This window comes from Amphiprion ocellaris, chromosome 15 (assembly GCF_022539595.1).
Source record: "Amphiprion ocellaris isolate individual 3 ecotype Okinawa chromosome 15, ASM2253959v1, whole genome shotgun sequence".
Taxonomy (NCBI): Eukaryota; Metazoa; Chordata; class Actinopteri; family Pomacentridae; genus Amphiprion; species Amphiprion ocellaris.
In genome coordinates this window covers 23,246,785-23,266,671 of record NC_072780.1, presented here as the reverse complement: position 1 = coordinate 23,266,671, position 19,887 = coordinate 23,246,785, and the positions used below count along the sequence as shown (strand labels likewise).

Sequence of the window (19,887 nt, the reverse complement as noted above, 5' to 3'; positions counted from 1 at the left end):
AAACATCACTCAAATACATGAGATGTGCATTTTTGCTTTAAGGAAGTTCCTAATGGTATCCAAAGTACATCCAGAACCACAGCTGATCCTAAGAAAAGGAACTTCAGTATGTTCTTTCCTATCACCATTTCAGGAAAATTTTCCCTTATGAGATGATGAGATGAAGCAGGGTAGATTCTTGTGCAGGTGGGATTCATGCAAGAAACCAACTTACCATCAGGTGCATTCACACAATGCACAGTTTGAGGCCATGGGGCCTCATAGGGTCAGTTTCCTGGTTGTGACTGCAGTCTAGGCTTCGGGAGACCAAATAGTTCAATATAATGTTGATCTGTAATTTGATCTACATGTTTTTGTGTGTGATTTTATTTAGTGGGTGAATGATGCATGTGTGGGTTACACCCTTTTATCAATGAAGGAAGCTCCTGCTTGGCTGAGTTCTTTTTTGTGTCTTGTGGGTTTATTGTGGTGCTCTGGTTTCTATATGCTTGTAATGTGACAAAGATTGACTAGGAGTTCTTTCTTCATACTACCTTGTGAAACCCGTCAGTGGTGTCCCTGCCATGTTTTTTCTCATTAGTGGTCTCATACAGCCACCACAAAGTGGCCAACAGACGGCATCATACTTTTCTCGCATCATGCTTGTTTAACATCAGCTGTGCTTCAACAGCTTCATGTTTGACACTGGAAGGCACACAGCCTGTTACCACATGGCTGTTTCCAGGTCACTGCTAATCCTGTCCAAGCTTCTTTTCTCCTCATTAGCCATCTTACCCACTCCTTTATCGGCTGTGCGCACAATGAAGCCTGTCTATGTACAATTCTGCAGAACTCTAATTTCACACGACATAGTTTGGACCTAAGCTTGGTACTGAAATTGTTGCTGCTGCTGCTCTGTAAAGGTGTGACATGACAGATGACCCAGACATTTTGATTAGAAGAGAAATTCTAAGATGAAGCTGGATGGAGAATGAATAGATAGAGGTGGCTTCATGAAGACTCAAGAATGCACTGTCTTACTGGGCAAAATCCTCTGTGTGTTGTCGGGCACATCACTATGGTTTGGTCAGTTCTACAGCTACTGTTGGATTGTGTATGGACAAGTTGGAGCAGGTGAAATAGCTTGGTGGGAGACTGTGGAGCTGAACATCAGATCAAGATTCCTCAACCAAATATCAAGACAGAAATCAAGAAAAACAACAAGATACCTAACACAAGGTACACACATGGTTTACACTTTGTAGCAAAGTCAAATGCTTTCAAGTTTGTGCAACCATCTCTTTCAAAACACCGTACCTGCTGTGAGATAGTATCACTTATACTGAACCTCATTGTAGCTTTTTTTAAAGTGAGTAAATCATCTGTTAAAACATTACAGATGTTTGGTTCAGCTGCCATAGAAGTACATATTTTAAAATTTTGTAATCTGTTTGCCTGTGTCCACACGCAATGAGTCTTTAATAAGTTGTGTCAGTTGGTGAAGAGTTGGTGTCCGTTGGTGAAGAGAGAAAACGGAAAGCAAACATGTATGTGTGTTAGTTGGTCTTAAGCTGAACTTACCTTTTTAGTGTTTCTCAAAACAGTACTCCTATACTCTATTGTCACACTTCCAAAAAATTGGTTGACATACAGTATTCCAGACATATTCCAAAATTATGCAAATCGGTGAATCAGAGGCTGAGATATCCTAATTCTTAAGTCCTTGGGCATTATCCCAGTAGTCTAAAATCTCATTCCACGTTATATAAGAAGAAGAAAAAATTCTAAAAACACACAAACTAACAGATAACCCAGACTTGCCCTGAACTGATCACTAGCAATCACCACAAAAATAACCACCCATTAGATGTGATAAAGGACTCTATTATCTTTTGGAATACAAGTCTAAAGTTTGGTCACACCCACTCTTTTAAAGGTTCTACTTTCTTTTCACTATATCGTACAGTTTAGAACCAGAATAAAGGCAACTATCAAAAAAGATCTATGTGGTAAACCAAAAAGCGCAAACGAAGTAAACAATTTTTTCACAGTTGGATTTTTCAAAGTAGACACATTTGCTTAGAGAACATAGCTGAGCATTTTCTCAGCCAGAATCATTAAGTTATCTTCTGGTCACTATTCATTTACACTGAGACCCAAATCATCTCAGTTCATTTTAGGTGCAGTTACTGTAGAGGAGATACCCACAGCTTGGGCCACAGCATGGTGTTAATGTGATTATTCCTGAGGTGTGTTGAACACAGCTGTGCTGGAGAATTTGGAACTTCCAACTGTGTTTGGGCATTGTCAATGGAAAGCTTGTATAAATCAATGCCCTTTGCAAGTCTGGCAGTAAATTACAACTCATTTAATGACGAATCATAAAGGTGTGGAAAACAGCAAACCTAACCACATCACCTCTCCAGAAAACAAACACTTGTGAGCACCATTTGCAGAAATTGGCCTTAAACTGCCTACACATTATCTCACGCAGCTTCAGAGACCAAATGGAGCTCTCTCACCAGATGTCAAACATGCTAAACAGTATAAAAAATGTATCTGTCAAATTCACTACTAAGTCAGCACTGCAGTATGATGCCGATAGAGTGAGAAACAAAGTATAGAACTGCTTATCTCTCTGAGAGGACCTGTACCTTGTGAACTTGCAAGACAATTTGGAACTTGAAAGGTCTTGCATGAAATTTAGGACTTCATGTTGATCCCAGTTTGTTTTGCTTTTTGTTTTGTTTTGTTTTTGTGAAATACATAATTAAATAATTCAAACCTTTGCTTTTCCTTTAGTCGTAATTAATGGCATAACTTATGTTATGGGTCATTCCAGAATTGGAGGACATTTGGGCTTCAAAGTTTTTTTCAATCAAAAGAGACAACAGCGAAAAAAAATTATTTCCAAAAACGGAGGATTATTTTTCATTTTAAATGTTTTATGAGATTCAATTTGGTCATCAGAGAGGTGGGACAAGAGAAACTCCAGACTTATATATATACAACATTTACATATATCCTGATATACAGTCTATAGTAGCGGCTTATTGTCCGGAAAGTACGGCAGCTTACAGTGAGTAAAAATAGTGGCAGTAACTAAAAACTACGTGAAGTTCAGAAGGGACACAGGGAGTCTGGTTGGTGTGGGTCGGGGTCCTTCTCGTCGGGCTGTAATGTGTGTGACTGCCTGCAGGTGGAGTCTGGAGCCTGTTGGACCTTCAGATGGGAGGAGATTTTGGGGCTTTGTTGTTATAGTAAAGGCTCAGCCACGGTCAGCAGTTTGTCGTCGCCGGGTCACGTTTTTCCGTTCAGTGGTGTTGGGCTGAAAGTAGCGGGTCTCGTTTAGGGAGAGAAACAAAGAGGATACGACGCGTTAAAAGAAGCTTTTTAGGAGACGTAAGATTACTTTAACTGTCTCATCTGTTCTGCATCAGTTGGATGAGTGTTGTTGGTAAGATTTACAAAATGACGGAATGGTTTAGTTTTCTGGCATCTTGTTACACAAACAAAAACAAAACAAAACAAAACCAAAAAGATGAATTCTGAGTTGAATTAGCGTGAAGGTGAAACAGCTGCAACATTCCAGCTCGTCAGTTTGGGACGTTCATGTGCGCACACTGTGCTGCCTTAAAGGACCGAACAGTGTTTACGCAGGGTTAGCAACAGGCCCACTTTCCAAATTGTACGTACCACCAGTTAGATCGAGTTTAACTGCCTCTTCGGATCCGCTCTGTTTTAGACACGAAAATCAGATCTGTGGCAGCTTAAGCTCACACTTTGGAATCTACCTCACAGCAGCAACACATGGTGGAGATGTAAACAAAGACAACACAGCTGAAGGTATCAGTATAGTACGACACACTCACATACACTGATCCATATTCCTTACTGTGTTTCCCAGTCCACTCATGGTTACTACCTCTATGCCCTTGATGCTTGTGATGTGAAGAGCACACTGAACCCGCATGAGAGCAATTGCAAGTGAAATGAGTGCAGAACAGTATTGTGAGTACTCTGTGTATGTGTGTCTTAGATCCAGTAATGGTCTGCTGTAGAAAGCAGAGGATGAGACTACAGGTAGCATCTCTACCCCCCCTGACCAGTCTGTGAGATTCCAGGTGGACATCAAACCTTGTGCTCACCATCTGACCTTATATGTAACTGAGGTCACGCCTCCTTACCTCTGCTGTAATGGAGAAACACAGCCTACTGTCCTTCACTGTGACCTTGTTGGGTTTTCTGAACCCATGTCTGACAAGACTGACCCCCAGAGTCTCCTTTCCTATAGGTGAGTGAAGCCAACACAATGCAACAACAGTTAACGATCCCACTCTTTAAAAATAAATAAATAAAAATAAAAAACTGTACTACCAGTCCAAATTTTGGACACACCTTCTCATTCAATGTTTTTTCTTTATTTTTACTACTTTCTACATTATAGATACATACTGAAGACATCAAAACCATGAAGCAAAATATATGGAATTATGTAGTAAACAAACAATTGTGAAATGACTCTAAATATATTTTATATTTTAGATTCCTCAAAGTAGCAACCCTTTGCTTTGATGAGAGCTTTGCAAACCCTTGGCATTCTCTCAGTGAGCTCCATGAGGTAGTCACCTGGAATGGTTTTCACTTCACAGGTGCGCTTTGTCAAGGTTAATTTGTGGAATTCCTTGCCTTCTTAATGGGGCTGGGACCATAAGTTGTGTTGTGCACAAGTCAGGTTGGTACACAGTTGACAACCCTATTTGACAACTGCTAGAATCCATATTATGGCAAGAATCAATCAGCTAAGTAAAGAGAAATGACAGTCCATCTAAGAAACCACTACTAAGGAAAAGCAACAAGCAGGGGAGATTTGTTTGGGCCAAGAAACACAATGAATGGACATCAGACCAGTGGAAATCTGTGCTTTGATGAATCCAAATTTGAGATCTTTTGTTCCATCCACCGTATCTTTGTGTGACACAGAAAAGGTGAATGGATGGTCTCTACATGCATGGTTCCCACCATGAAACATGGAGGAGGAGGTGTGATGGTTTGGGGGTGCTTTGCTGGTGACACTGTTGGGCATTTATTCAAAACTGAAGACACACTGAACCAGCATGGCTACCACAGCATCCTGCAGCGACATGCCATCCCATCTCGTTTGCGTTTAGTTGGACCATCATTTATATTTCAACAGGACAATGACCCCAAACACACTTCCAGGCTGTGTAAGGGCTACTTGACCAATAAGGAGAGTGATGGAGTGCTGCGTCAGATGACCTGGCCTCCACAGTCACCTGACCTAAACCCAATCCAGATGTTTGGGAGGAGATGGACCACAGAGTGAAGGCAAAAGGGCCAACAAGTGCTCAGCATCTCTGGTAACTCCTTCAAGACTGTTGGAAAATCATCTCAGGTGACTACCTCATGAAGCTCATGGAGAGAATGCCAAGAGTGTGCAAAGCAGTAATCAAAGTAAAGGGTGGCTAAATTGAAAAATCTAAAATATAAAACATGTTTTGACTTATTTCACAGTTTTTGTTTACTACAAATTTCCTCATTTTCAGTCATAGATTAAATGAGAAGGTGTGTATATGTATATGTGTGTGTGTGTGTGTGTGTGTGTGTGTGTGTGTGTGTGTGTGTGTATACACTATTGTTTGCAAGTCTGCAATATCATAAAGAATACAATATAAGGTTACAAATCTAAACATAGATTTTACTCAGCAGCTCATTGGTGGTCAGTGATTTACCAGATCACATGGACCAAAACAATTAGTGACATAGCAAATGTGGAAGAGACATTTAGGGTTCTGTGAAAAATTAATGCTCTGTGCAGTAGCAGATTACATCCTGCTTAGATATGAATTCTTTTCATTGTCAGTGGTTATTGATTGAAAATGCCTCATCCTTCATTCCCCTGTTAATTTCTATTAAATAATAGGTAGTCCTGGAAGAAATCTCATCCGCTTCAGTAACCACAATGTCAGAAACACCACCACACTGCTGCTCAGTCAAGATGGAGACATGCTGTATGTTGGAGCCCGGGATTCTGTGTTAGCTCTGGATGTTAGACACGACGACATCATACTGAAGAGCAAGGTAAGGGAATGACCACTGATTCAATTCAATTCAGTTTTATTCATATGGCACCAATTACAGGTCAGATTGTCTCAAGATCATCAGTACGTTGTCACTGCTGCAACATTTTGAATTTTTGGAAATATTTAAAAATTTCACAAAGAGAGCACACTGTCTAATTTGCATATACATGTGCAGTTGTGAAAAAAAGTTTACAGAAACTTATAGACTCTGAACTACGGGAGCCCAGCAGGCAGGCGTTGGTGGCGGATGTTGATGAGAAAATCGATTTTCATTAAAACAAATTGACATTAAGTACAAAGTCAAATTAATCGATAAAATCGATTTATCACTCAGCCCTAGTTTGTATATACTTTAATTAGCTGAACTAACAGCTGGAGGGTAAAAAATGCTTTCAGGTGGCAGCATTACACTACCTCTCATCCTACTAGCCTGTACACAAACTGCTCTTGTCGAGCTACAGTTATCTCATCACACTACTGAATTATAGTTCCTGATGTTTCAGCTGATGCTTGTCTTCACTGATCTGGCCTGCCTGTAGAAGTGTGTCATTCACTGTGTCAGTGAAAATCCCCCCTCCTTTTCCTTGCTGTCATGTCTGTGGCTGCAATGGTCACAAGACAAAACTCTGAATCATCTGAAACAGAACCTGTGCCACTTGAATCCACAATGCAATCAACAGAAAAAGCACAAGGCTTTCATTCCCTCATGTTTGTAGTACAATCCATCCATCCATTATCTATACACCGCTTAATCCTCATTAGGGTCATGAGGGGGGCTGGAGTCTTAGGGTGAAGGCAGGGGACACCCTGGACAGGTCATGCAAACTCCATGCAGAAAGATCCCGGGAAGGCCGGGACGTGAACCGGGGATCTTCTAGGCAAGGCAAAAATGCCAACCACCAAACCACTGTGCAGTCTGTTTGTAGTACAATGAATTATGAAATTAAAGAAACATAACAGTCATCTCACTTGTCTTGTTTGAGGTTCACTGTCAGTTTATGGTATTATGTATCTGACCTATCTGAAATGATTTGTTTTCAATGACTGAGGAGCTTCTGGTTTTAGATGGACTTGAAACTCAACCATTCTGTGATCTTCTTTCAGTTGGACTGGAGCCCTCCAGACAAAGACCTCGAACAGTGTTCCATGAAGGGCAAGAAAATGGCAAGTAGTTGATTTGTACAGGTATACAAATAATGTGAACATATTACACCCCTCATGAGTAAGGATACTGCCCAAAAATACAAGTTTGTCAATAACATATAGCTACCATTTACATTTAGTCTAATATGGAGAAGAAATGCAGTAAGGTTGCTGTACTGTTTTTTTTTTGTTTTTTTTTTTAAACTAATGTTTTAGTGAGTGAAGCATGTATCTGCTGCATATCTTCATTCTTAGTATTAGCATTGTCCTGCATTAGGTCCTGCATTAGGCACATAACCAGCAGCTGTATGTTTTATCTTTATTAACGCATGTAATTTTATGTCCTTGGTGTTGTTGTTCTAGGCCGACTGTCCCAATTTCATTCGTGTACTGCAGTTCTTGAACACCACACACCTCTATGCATGTGGAACATTCGCTTTCAGTCCACGCTGCATCTACATTGTAAGTTGTTTTCATTGGTATTTTTTGTACTTTTTCATATTTTCATAACATTGTCAGGCTTGATTAAATATCTCAGTCTGCTACATATTATCATTATAAGACAAATTCTTTTTACTTTTTTCTTGACTTTTTTCCATCAGTAAGTTTGTCCTCTTTGTCAGTAGTAACAGCTAGCTAAATATCTAGCTTCTATTCCTGAGAAAAAGCTAACATTAGCATGGATTAGCTATTAGCTAGCTCCTATGATTAGAGTAGGGTTGGCAAACAACAAATAAAACATGTAATAAAAATGGTACTACTGATATGTAAGTTGAACCAATCAGGCTTTTGGTAGTTTATTACCTATTATTGATGAATATGGAGCAGAAAATTGTAAAAGAGAAGGTTTATTTTTCAAAAATTTTGAAGCCCAAATGTCCTCCAATTCGAGAATGACCCGTATAATCTGGAAACGTGGAGGCATCTCTTGTTGAAATGTCGACACTGGAGGTGAATGGCTGTGAAGATGAGCGTTTCATCTCAACTTTGTCAAGCACTGACATTGCAATTGCTAAAAAAAAAAAAAAAAAAAAAAAATCTATTGGTGAAAAGGACTATCCATGTTGTTGGTGTCCAACAAACCTATGCGGTTGCTCATTGGAGTTGGTCAGATGACAATGGACAGACTTGTGAACTTTCAGGTGCCTTGCTATGACGCCAACTAACATTAAGCATGCGAACAACATATTCTCGTCTTTCTTTATATCTGTGGCATTGTGTCATTTGAATAAAGGTGCATTTTAGAGCAGCCTTTGAGAGTCAATGGTCAAAGGAGTATCTGTGTACTGATAAAGCAGTCTACTAATCATTCCTTACAGCCACACCTAAGTAAGTTGTGGATTCACTTAGTGGCCCAAAATTGTGACACCAGTTAAATTGCTCAAAAACATTTCGACTAAGTCTACTCAGTTTCTAACCTGAAAGAGAAATTAGATATTTAGGTTGGAAAAGAATACTATTTGCATGCTGTAATTCTATTATTGTCTGTAACAGTATGACATTACACTGACTAATTTGGGATTTTAAAGGTTTACAGGAAATAGCCAGATTCTATTTAAAATGAATAGGTTGCACTTGATGTTGTCTGAGTTTTCCATTCATATTTTAGTTCAACAGCAGCTTGACTTTTCCTCCCTTCTGTCCAGGACTCAGAAACATTAACAATGAGCCTCAAGCCTGATGAAGGAAGAGGTCGCTGCCCCTATGACCCCTATCAACGCAACACTGCTATCATTGTAGGTAAGTCAATGATGCTGCAGTTGCTAAAGAAATGACAGCTGAGGAAAATTTAAAGAAGAATTTGGCTATTACTTATTTGTATGAGTCTCGGTAGTGGTTGTTGTAGAGTTTATTTACAAGCCACAAAAAATGTGATTAGTAACTGATATAGAACAAAGTGAGAGGCAGCTTTATGTACTGATGTTTTAAAAGAAACAGAAGTTAGATAGTTCTTGCTTTTTCCTACTTAAATATGATGGTATGACACATCTAATACACTGGTAGTTCAAAAATAAACTCCAGTAACTCCTGTAACATGCTTACATGATGTTGACAGTAACAATGAATGAATGAAATGAATCATGATGATGATGTCCATTATCCAGTAGAATGTTTTACCTTTGATTAAGTTACCTTTGAAATTAGTTGTAGCAGATGATGGTGCAGGTCTCGTGTTCATATTCAGTGCTGCATCATGGTCACCTACAGGACAATTGTGTCTATGCTTTATGTAGGTATTATGACCAGTGCTATGTTCAACTGCCTTGCAAATAGCTACCTCGCTCTCTAGAGTGTGTTTTGGAGTGCTAATCTATGTTCTTGTCCTTGTTGCCAGTATGTCCCCTTTCCCCTCATTCCGGTCAGTCTGGCCAGATGGCCTCCCTCCTGAGGTCAGATTCTTCTGGAGGTCGCATACTGTTAAGAAAGAGTTCTTCCCCTCCACTGTCACAAAAACAATATAATAGTGTAACAATAAAATACATAACATGCTATTTAGAAAATGCTCTAAATTAGTCAGGTTAGTCCCCATTATCAATAACACTGTATTAGTTTACGTACAATTTTTATATTTATTTCGGTTGACTTCCGTAATTTAAAATGCCATATTGTATAGCTATAGTGTTACACTAGTTAGTGTAATCTCCATAGCTATTAACACCAAATGGTCTTAACTGTAATGTTTAGTCTTGCTGGTTTAGTTTTGTAACAGCAATCATAATCCTTTTAATGAAAGGCACTTTGGTGCAGTGACTGTTGTCTTAGATGTACATGTATGTATGAAAAAGCTGTCTTAACTAGTCTTAACATGAGTTAATATTGTTTTCGTGCTTATGTTGCATGTTTGCAATATTACTCATTTGTTTAAATTTTGTTTTTAAAGTTTTCATTATTTGTCTAATTTGACACAACCACTTAGTAACTTTGTTTTTAAACTGTGCTATACAAATTAAGTTATTATTATTGATGTTATTTTTATTGATTTTATTATTATTATTATTATTATTATTATTATTATTATTATTATTATTATTATTATTATTATTATTATTATTATTATTATTATTATTATTATCATTAACAATGCACTGAGTTGTAACTTGGGAATTTTCCTAAAAACTTCCAACACAAATGTTGCATTAAAACAGAGTTGGTTCTGAAATTATTCAGTCGACAGAAAATGTGCAAAATATATTTGAACCCCTCTAAAGATCATTTGGATTTAGCTTGTAAATCTAAAAATCTGGTACATGTTCCATTTGAGCTGAGTACCAATGGTTCAGAAAAAAACTCAATATGTACTAAAGAATCGGCTGACTAAATGAGTGTAGGAGAAAACTAAAGAGATATGTTTTGAGCGATAAATAAACACAAATAAAGATGTACTAGTGCAGCTCAAGAAATTTGAATATATTTAGAACTAATGTATTTACTACACTACTAGCTTTTAATTCCAATACAACACAACAGAACAATGTCTTAGACTGAGGAAGTTAATTGAGATGGTTGTTGTCTTCTAAAACTGCTCACTACCGATCTCCTCCTTTTTTCAACATTGCTCATGTTAACTCATAGTCTTAGCAAGCAAGCTAATATGCCATTAGCATCCAAAACACAGCCCTAACCTAAGGAAACAAATGCAACACCTCTTCAGTCCTAAGTGTAGACCTCTGTACTGCAGCTCCACCATGAGATGTTTTTCTTCACTTTGTACAGCAGGAGGAGGAGATGTCTTCCATACTCTTCCTGAATGTCCCAGCTGTGTGCCACTGTGTGACAGAATCAGAATCTGAAGTTCAAGAATTGAATTTGAATTTGTTCAGACTTCATGTAGGGAGTTGTCTTTTCAGTGAGGATCAAACAGCTTCAGAGCAACTGAATTGAAAATTCAATTTCAAAATATTACTTTCTTTTAAGTTCATAGGAATTCAGTATAAATCTAATGGATTCAAATTATCAGATTCACATTTTTATTGCAATTATTCAAGTCAAATACAGTTTCTAGTGGTGCAAATTGTGACCAGACTTGCTGCACTTGTGGCAGCGCACATTGTTAGCGTCAACGCTCTTGAAGTGTTACAACATTCTTCATTACTTTTGTTCACCACTGTGACAGAAAGCTTGTGAGAGAACTGGCTCCACCCCTCGCAGACAGACTCAAAGAGAAAACCTGGCTCCTCTGCAATGGATACAAAAAATGCATTATAGACGGATTAGTATAGAGTTGGCAAAAATAAATGGGAAATCTATTTTCTTAAATTCTCCAATAGTGACAGTAGAATCATCACTGTTTAGTCACAAGTTTGTTTTTGTTCAGATTTTTAATAATTTTAAACTGTGGTGCCTGTTTAGTAGCAGGTTTTGGTGGCCATGTTTGCCTCCAGACAGTCCAAGCAAACAGGAATCTGTAGAGTAGTTATAGTTCTATGACTTTTGTCATTTCAACTTTTGAGCCAGGAGCTGCTGTTTTTCCTCGTTGGACTTCTCAACCATTATTAGTTTAGGTCAAGGGTTGATTAATAAGCTCAAGTAGAAGACTGCTGCCACTCCACCTTCCTTGTAAAATGATAGACTCACTAAACTTGTAATGTATGTGGACCATTGTGTAGTGGATGCGGAAACACTATGCTTCCAATAAAGAAAAATGTAAATAAAAATGGATACACCAGGCATGTGAGCTGCATGGTAGTAGTAGGTATAGGAGAATACAGAGATCCATGCTGCAAACGTAACACCAGACAATTCGATTTTTTTTTTTACGTTACATGTACATGGCCCTTTTACAAAGAAGTGTTTATATTTTTAAAAGTGCTAAGTAGTATATAAAAAAATGACCATTTTGTATAGAACAGGGCTTACATTTCTTCATCACTGACACTGCAGTTGTTTGCCAGTAATTGCGGATGGTTGATCTGCAACTTTATCCATTACAGCATCTGCTATAGTCTGTAGATGTCAGCTTACCCATATTCACTCACTGTTGAAAAAAATGTACTGGACTGGGTCCAGAAACTGAAACATAACGGTTCCAGCATGGACGTTCACTGTATTGATTTGCCACATACCAACCCCAACCCATTTTTTTCCCCCCCAAAAAAAAAGAAAAAGAAAAAAAGAAAACTGAACTACTACAACAAAAAATAATAAAATGTACCAGTACAAAGTTTCAGATCCCCTCACTTCATTCACATATTTTTTGTGCTATCGCCTTATCCTCAAATAATATAAATTAATTTTCCCATTCATCAATCTACACTCAGTATCCTATAAAGACAAAGAAAAACTCACTAGGCCATTAATATTCAGACCCCCTACTCAATATTGAGTACTAAGCATGAAGATTAGTATTTGTATGAAGTACCTTAGGCCTCAAATCTTCTTGGTTGTGATGCAACAAGATTCTTGTCCATCAGTGCACAGCCATTTTCAGGCCTCTACAGAGATGAGTGATTGGACTTATGTCAGGGCTCTGGCTTGAACACTCAAAGAAGCCACTCCAGCTCTGTGTGCTTAGGGTCATTGTTGTATTGGAAGGTGAATCTGTATGTCAAAGCCTTCTTCTGTTTCTCAGATGGAGAGCTTTATACAGGAACTGTAGCAGACTACAGAGGAAACCGGCCAGTCATCTCCCGGTATCTCAGTGAGGGCAGTCGTGTTGACCTGAAGTTGGATGACACATTAGGATGGCTGGAAGGTGAGTGTGTATTCTCTCACAATTAAACATTTAGAAGTAGCAGTTGTGAACAGAAAATCTTAGTTAATAATTATACTTAGTTATACAGGTTTTGTTTGACTCACTTCTGGATGTGCAGTGCTCTCACAGTGTACTCTAGTTGTTTTGGTAGTTCCTGAGGAAATCAGAATGTGAGAAGGTGTCAGTTTGCTGACAGTTCAGAAGGCACAGTTCCACAGCAAGCTGATTCTGCACTTCTCTGGATTAAAGTTAGCATGTGCAAAAGAGAACAGAGCAGTGTTTTTAAATGAAGCTGAGGAGGTTTCATGCTTTAATGTAATTATTTTGCGGTTTTTATCCACAACTATGCACACTAGTAATTAGAGTGCACTCCTCTTTGACTGTATTAAGGGGTCACGGGCACAAACATGGCAGTATGCTTTTCTTACTTCAATGTTCAAAATTTGCCTCTGGTTCCAGCTTCAGTTATGTTGTTTTAGTAGATCAGAATCCTTCACACATTTTTCCACTATCTGAAATCTTCAACATATTTTGCTGTCTGTTTGCTGTAGATCCAACCTTCATCAGCTCTACTTTCCTTCCGGATGAGGGGAAAATCTACTTCTTCTTCAGTGAAGTGGGCAGAGAGTATGACTTCATAGACAAATTTATTGTCTCACGCATTTCCCAGATCTGCACGGTAAGTGTAAAACAGTGGACCTCATACAAGAACAGTAGAACGACTGCACATAAATTAGATAAATAACATGAATTGTTTGTGTTTTTATGTATTTTTTGCATATGATTTAAATTTTTTGGCATGGAATGGGGTATCTCTGGTGGAGAAAACACTGGAAGGGTCTCATTCAATCAGTTCAGGTCCTCTATTAAGCGTGCTTGTGATCATCTTGGTGGCGTATCTGTTGTGTCACTCACACACAAGTACCACATCTGTGACATTTGTCTAAGTTCATGGATTGAAATACTGTAAAGAGGAGGAATGGGACACATTACCATAACTACACAGGTTGCTTGGAAACAACACGTCACTATAAAAAAAAGTAATGTCACTCATGTCTCATTTTCAGTTTGATTAGCTGCTGAGCGTGTTTTTCCTTTTTAGTAAATTTTCTAGGTCAATTTTTACCAATTAGTTTATCAGTCCTCTTTATACCATTTCAGTCCATGAAGTCACACACTCAATGGCCCTAGCACTGACGTTTGTGTGGGTTCAGTATTCAGACCTTCAGGTGGAGATTGGTATCGGGCTATTCTACACCGATCCGCCACAACATTACAACCACAGACAAGGGAAGTGAATAACATTGATGATCTTGTTACAGTGCACTGTTTTGCCTCATGACTTTGGGTCCTCTTATTCATGGACCAAAGTTGGCTCTACCATAATTTCTCTGTACCTTCTGCTGCCCGGACCAGATGCACTCTGTTTCTGGGTTTCCATTTACCCATCAGAAACAAAAACATGCAACCTTCTCTCTATAATAACACAGTCTCTGCCATACCATCATGTTTTTCTTTTCTTCACTTCACTTTCTTTTCTTTACTTCACTCATTCATCATTCTGAATAACCTGAACATGGAGATGTTTCTTCTTTCCTGGGAAAAGCTGTACATATTCAGAGTGCTGTGAAAGAGTATTTTCCTCCTTCGTAATGTCTTCTATTTTTGCATATTTCTCACATTTAAAAGTTCCAGATCATCAAACTGATATTTGTATGTACTTAATATTAGAAAGAGATAACCCACAAAATGCAAAATGCAGTTTTTAAATGATGATTTATTGAAGATTTATTGAAAACCTACATCACCCCTGTGAAAAAATAATTGCCCCCCTAAACCTAGTAACTGGGTGGTCCCTTAGTGCAACAACAGCAGTTCAATGTTTATGAACACTTCTGATCTGTCTTTTACATCACCATGGAGGAATGTTGGTCCACTCTTCTCTGCAGAATAATTTTAATTCAGTCACATTTGATTGTTTTCAAGCATGAACTGCCCTTTTAAGGTTTTGCAACAGCATCTCAATTGGATTCAAGTCTGGACTTTTACTCTACCACTCCAATACCTTCATTTTTTCTTTTGAATAGAGGTCTTACCACAGTCTCTTCAGAGGTGGACTTGCTTGTGTGCTTTGGGTCACTGTCATGCTGCATAAAATATCAGTGTTGAGCTTTAGGTTATGAACTGGTGGTGGATATTCTTCAGGAGGATATTCTGATAGAGAGCGTAATTCGTGGTTCCATCAATTATGACTAGTCGTCCAGGTCCTCAGACTATCACACTACCATCACCATGTTTCACTGCTGGTGTCATGTTCTTCTTGTGGAGTGCAGTATTAGATTTACACCAGATGTAATGGACCCATGTCTTCTAAAAAGTTCCACCTTTGACTTATCAGTCCACAGGATGTTATCCCAAAAGTCTTAAGGCTCATCTAGATAGTTTTTGGTTTTTTTTGCAATGCCAGACAAGCCTTTATGTTCATTTTGGTCAGTAGTGATTTTTACCTTGCAACTCTCCCATGGATGCCATTTTCTCCCAGTGTCTTCCTTATTGAGGAATCATGTACACTGACCTTAACTGAGGCCAGTAAGGCCTGCAGTTGTTCTGATGTTCATCTGTGTCCTTTTGTGACTTCCTGGATGAGATGCTGATGCGCAGCCTTAGCAATGGCTTTGTAGTACTTTACAGACTGATAAAAGTTAATGAACTCATATAGCATTTGTTGTTGAATCTCTTCAGAAGGTGGCATCATGTGCTGCTTTTGAAACCTTTTAGTTACTTGACAATAACAGACAGGTTCTATTTAGTGATGTTTAGAATCAGCAAGGCTGGCAGTGTGGATGTGGCTGGTGAGTCTGAACCCAGGTGGCAAATTAATTTGGTCATTTGTCAGATTGGTAGCTAAGTGGGCAATTACTTTTTCACATCACAGCACTGTACACTCCTGAAGACCTGAAACTAATACCTGGAATTAACAAACATTTGCAGTAAAATGAAAATTTTAGATGCAAAATTTAGAAAAACACAAACTCCACACAAAACTTGAAAAGCCTTAATTTATTTATGTTTTGCAATATGTTTAACTGAAAGAGAGCTTTACAACATTTACTTTTCAGTGTTGATGGTTCTTACTCACCAGACATAGGATGTAGGTATAAACCACTGATCATTTCAGTCGGCTTTGTCCTTTCTTCTGCAATTTGTGTGTTACTGTTTTCATCCAGATGGGAAATAACAACCTCTGAGCAACAACCTAACACACTGAAAATTGTAAGTTTTCAAATGTAGATCTCGCAATAAGCCAGCCCTGGTATGTTGTTTGTTTTTTTTTTTTTTTTTTTTTTTATTGGTGTATTATTAATTGTAACGATGGTGCCAGTGTCCCTGTTCCACAAAAACGTTTTTAGCTGTCACTTTTTTGAGGTAACACCAAAGTCGCATCTCTTCGCTTAGCTCTGCCTATTGCAACTGTGATTAGTTTAAAGAAATAGACAGAAGCCAGGACTTTTTTATGTTCTACTGAATGGGCTGGCTATTAACAGGCTATTATTCCTGACGTGTAACCAATCATATAGAGCTGTGGGCAGGACACTGATTGACACCACAGAGTGACTACAAACAGAGAATGATGTCTGCGTCAGAGCCAAAGAAGAAAATTTTACATATTAAAAAAAAAAAAAAAAGAGATCAATTAAAAATAGAAATTATACTGATAACTGGAAAAACAACACTGAAAGTTAATAGCAGTAATTGTTTGAGCCCTTGCATACACTAGGTAATTCTTTTGAAACCTCTTCCATTAGTTGGTCTAGTAAATAGTTTGTTACTGTAGTACCTGGAGTCAAAAAAGTAAATAAAAGGGCTATTTTGTTAAAAGCTCAAAACTTCAGGTTTCTGGAAAGTGGATGAGTATTGATAACAGCAGGCTGAATTGCTGTCTTTTGCTTTATTGCATCAGAGTGATGTTGGAGGTCAGCGGACCCTGCAGCGACGCTGGACCACGTTTGCCAAAGCTCAGCTGTTGTGCCAGGCTGACAACGAGTTGCCCTACAATGTGATCCAGGACATAGACACCCTCCTTCCAGCAGATGGAGCCCCTGAAGATGACACACTCTTTTATGGCATCTTCACCTCCCAGTGGTCAGTACCCTCACACAAAATATAGTTTGGGAAACACTAGGACTGACTGAGGAAATTCACCCGAAATTTGACCACAGAAATATGCCAACAACAAGGAATTTGGGGTGGGGGGCGGGGAATCAATTTCAACCTTCTGTAGTAAAAAACAGTGTGCATTTAACCCCTTGACGCCTATTGTCGCAAATTCGCAACATACCACTTTCACAGACTGCAGCCGAGATAGTGTATCCATTCACCCAATGCCGGTTTGTGCATATTCAATACGTACCTTGGAACCTTTTGCAAGCACTGGTTTCTCATAGGACTGATCGGAGTGGGACCTAATTATTATATAGCTGTTATTATCATTATATATCTATGTATCTATGTTCTATTTGTAATAGGTAAATTAATAATCTCTACTTATTTTAGCATCAGCTGGAAAGCTTTATTTAATTGTAAATAAATTCAGGCGTTAGGGGTTAAACCAACAATGTTTTGTTTATTGGTTGTATTTAAGTTTATGGATATTCTGTTATGTAAAAATACAGATTATCTTATAATCTAAAAAAAACATTCAAAATCTGTCATATTTTGATGTAAACCTGGAAATATTTAAAGTCCAAGGAATTAGAAACATTTTAAGACAACAGGGAATCACTGTAGCTCTACTGGTTAAGCTGGCCACCCATGAACAGGGGCTGAATGCCACTGATGCAGTGGTCATGTATTGAGACAGACCCATGGCAAGATTTGTTGCATGTCCTTCTAACTCTCCTCTCCCGTACCTTTCCTGTCTCTCTTCAACGTCTCTGCAGTAAATCAAAAATCCCCCAAAAATTATCTTAACAAAGAGACATTAAATGAAGAACCTATTTATAGTTTAGCAATCAAACTAAAGCAGACTACTTGCAGTGATCATGTTACAGATTTCCTTGAGTTGTGTGGAATGGCCATTAAAGTCTGTCCTGACTCAAGTGGATTTGATCAACCTGCAGCCATTGTTCACCTGTCAAAAATAGCTGTTCCTCATGTTTCTAGCAAAGATTGCTCACTAAATAGGAAAGTGATAGTGGGAAACATGGCATCAGGCTAAGTGTAAGTGTCAAATGTCCAAATGTTTTGTAGGTGAAACATGGCTGTTGGAATAGTCAAGTTTAAAGGTGTCACTGACTTCCCTTCACATTCACTTGACTTCAACCCTTGAAATCAAGTGGAAATTTATTTGGCACTTGATGCCTGAGAATGTCATACATTCCTGACTTAACAAGAAACATTGTCAGGTCATGCTAAAATACTATGGGTTGTCAAGTTTTGCACAACCTTATCTTGAGTGCTGCTGTCATTGAAAGGGGGATACATTAAATATTATATATCCATATATCCTGAAATTCATGGACATTTTTAAGAGACTTAACTTTTCTTACCGATTGTTAAACTCATATAATTTGTAAATAAATATTTTGTATTTAAGTTGAAAGAAATGCAAAATAGAAGTATGTTCACTACTTTTTGTTTTTGGACCCCATAGAAGAAACAACATTCTTTGAAGGACAGCATGAACATTTGGAATGAGATGACAGAAGAGCTGGAGGATTTACTGCTCTGCCCCACTGCTGTCATTCTTATGCATCCATCACAGGATTTGAAACACAAGCTGTTGTGTGCTGTAGTGTCATGTGAATTTAGTCGGTCACTAATGCATAAAGTCTTTTATGTTTGTTTTACATTAACTAGGTCTGTCAACTCTGGACGATCAGCAGTGTGTTCATTTCGCCTGACTGACATCAAGTCGGTTTTTACTGGTAACTACAAAGTCCTGAACCGGGACACATTGCAGTGGAGAGCATGGGTTCAAGAGAAGGTTGCAAATCCAGGAGAGGTAAATGCAGACTTCTACCTGATATAATGATGTTAAAAAACTGGGACTAGACTTCTTATTTGGTCCTTGAAAGTGGAAAACTTTTCAGTTGAGGCTGCAAATCAACAAGACATGCATGCAGATATACAATATCTATTAAATTTTATGAATTCACATTCCAACCTATTTGAGAAAACTTTTGTTTCCCAGGATGCAGCATGATGAGGATGATGATGATAATGATAGCTGCAGTTACTAAAGCAAAGTCATTTTAATAAGCATATTTTGATACAATGAAATTGTGAAAGTTGAAAAATAAAATTGTGTATTTTTATGAAACTTTTTCTGTGGTAGTGTGGCCTACACAATGCGTCAGACAACGTCCTGCGCTTTGTCAAAGAAAACTTTCTGGCAGATGAAAGTGTGCGGCCAGTTGGAAGAAGTCTAACCATGGTGTCTGCTGAGCACAACTACACCCATCTGGCTGTCCAGAGAGTCCAGGCTGCCAACAGCAGACACTACACTGTCCTGTTTTTGCTTACCGGTAAGCCCTGAAACAGAGCAGTAGAATGCAATTTGTATTATTTTAAGTTCTCACAAACATGAAAAGCGTAATTTTTCACAACTCACTACTTGGTGATTAAATGACAGTGCCACGTTTGCATCCTCTCAGCCCTTCCTCAGCAGCTTCTTCACTTCTTTAAAGAGAGCCCCCTCAGGACATCTCAGTAAATAAGAATGTGTTTAGATCTTATAGTTAAGTGAATAAGTGTATGCAATATACATCAAAAGTGAGTACACCCCTGTGTAATTTGAGTGCAAATGATTTAAAAATATACCACCTTAGCTGTATTATGCAATAATGCCAAGTTAGACAGTGGTATTTGCTTATTTATGGGCAGTTATGGCTCAGGTGGTAGAATGGCTCCACTAATTGTAAGGTTGCCGGTTCAATCTTTTGTACCTGTTGAAGTCTCCTTGGGCAA

The 19,887-nt window shown here is 38.4% G+C and overlaps 1 protein-coding gene across 9 annotated transcripts in view; it reads left to right on the top strand.

Annotated features, from left to right (window-relative positions):
• Positions 1–790: 790 nt before the first annotated feature.
• sema4ab (sema domain, immunoglobulin domain (Ig), transmembrane domain (TM) and short cytoplasmic domain, (semaphorin) 4Ab) overlaps positions 791–19,887 on the top strand; it is a 32,647-nt gene continuing 13,550 nt past the window's right edge. The window contains exons 1-12 of one of the 9 annotated variants that reach the window (XM_035941506.2): positions 791–1,218; positions 3,725–3,825; positions 4,019–4,273; positions 5,924–6,081; positions 7,188–7,247; positions 7,590–7,688; positions 8,873–8,966; positions 12,796–12,918; positions 13,470–13,597; positions 16,880–17,061; positions 18,778–18,922; positions 19,256–19,445. In XM_035941506.2, coding sequence (XP_035797399.1) covers positions 4,177–4,273; positions 5,924–6,081; positions 7,188–7,247; positions 7,590–7,688; positions 8,873–8,966; positions 12,796–12,918; positions 13,470–13,597; positions 16,880–17,061; positions 18,778–18,922; positions 19,256–19,445 — 1,276 coding nt within the window. In that variant the 5' untranslated portion in view covers positions 791–1,218; positions 3,725–3,825; positions 4,019–4,176. Of the gene's footprint in view, positions 1,219–3,059; positions 3,826–4,018; positions 4,274–5,176; positions 5,396–5,923; positions 6,082–7,187; positions 7,248–7,589; positions 7,689–8,872; positions 8,967–12,795; positions 12,919–13,469; positions 13,598–16,879; positions 17,062–18,777; positions 18,923–19,255; positions 19,446–19,887 lie in introns of those variants that run through there. The other 8 variants (XM_055018121.1, XM_023295061.3, XM_023295070.3 and 5 more) reach the window with 8 other exon arrangements.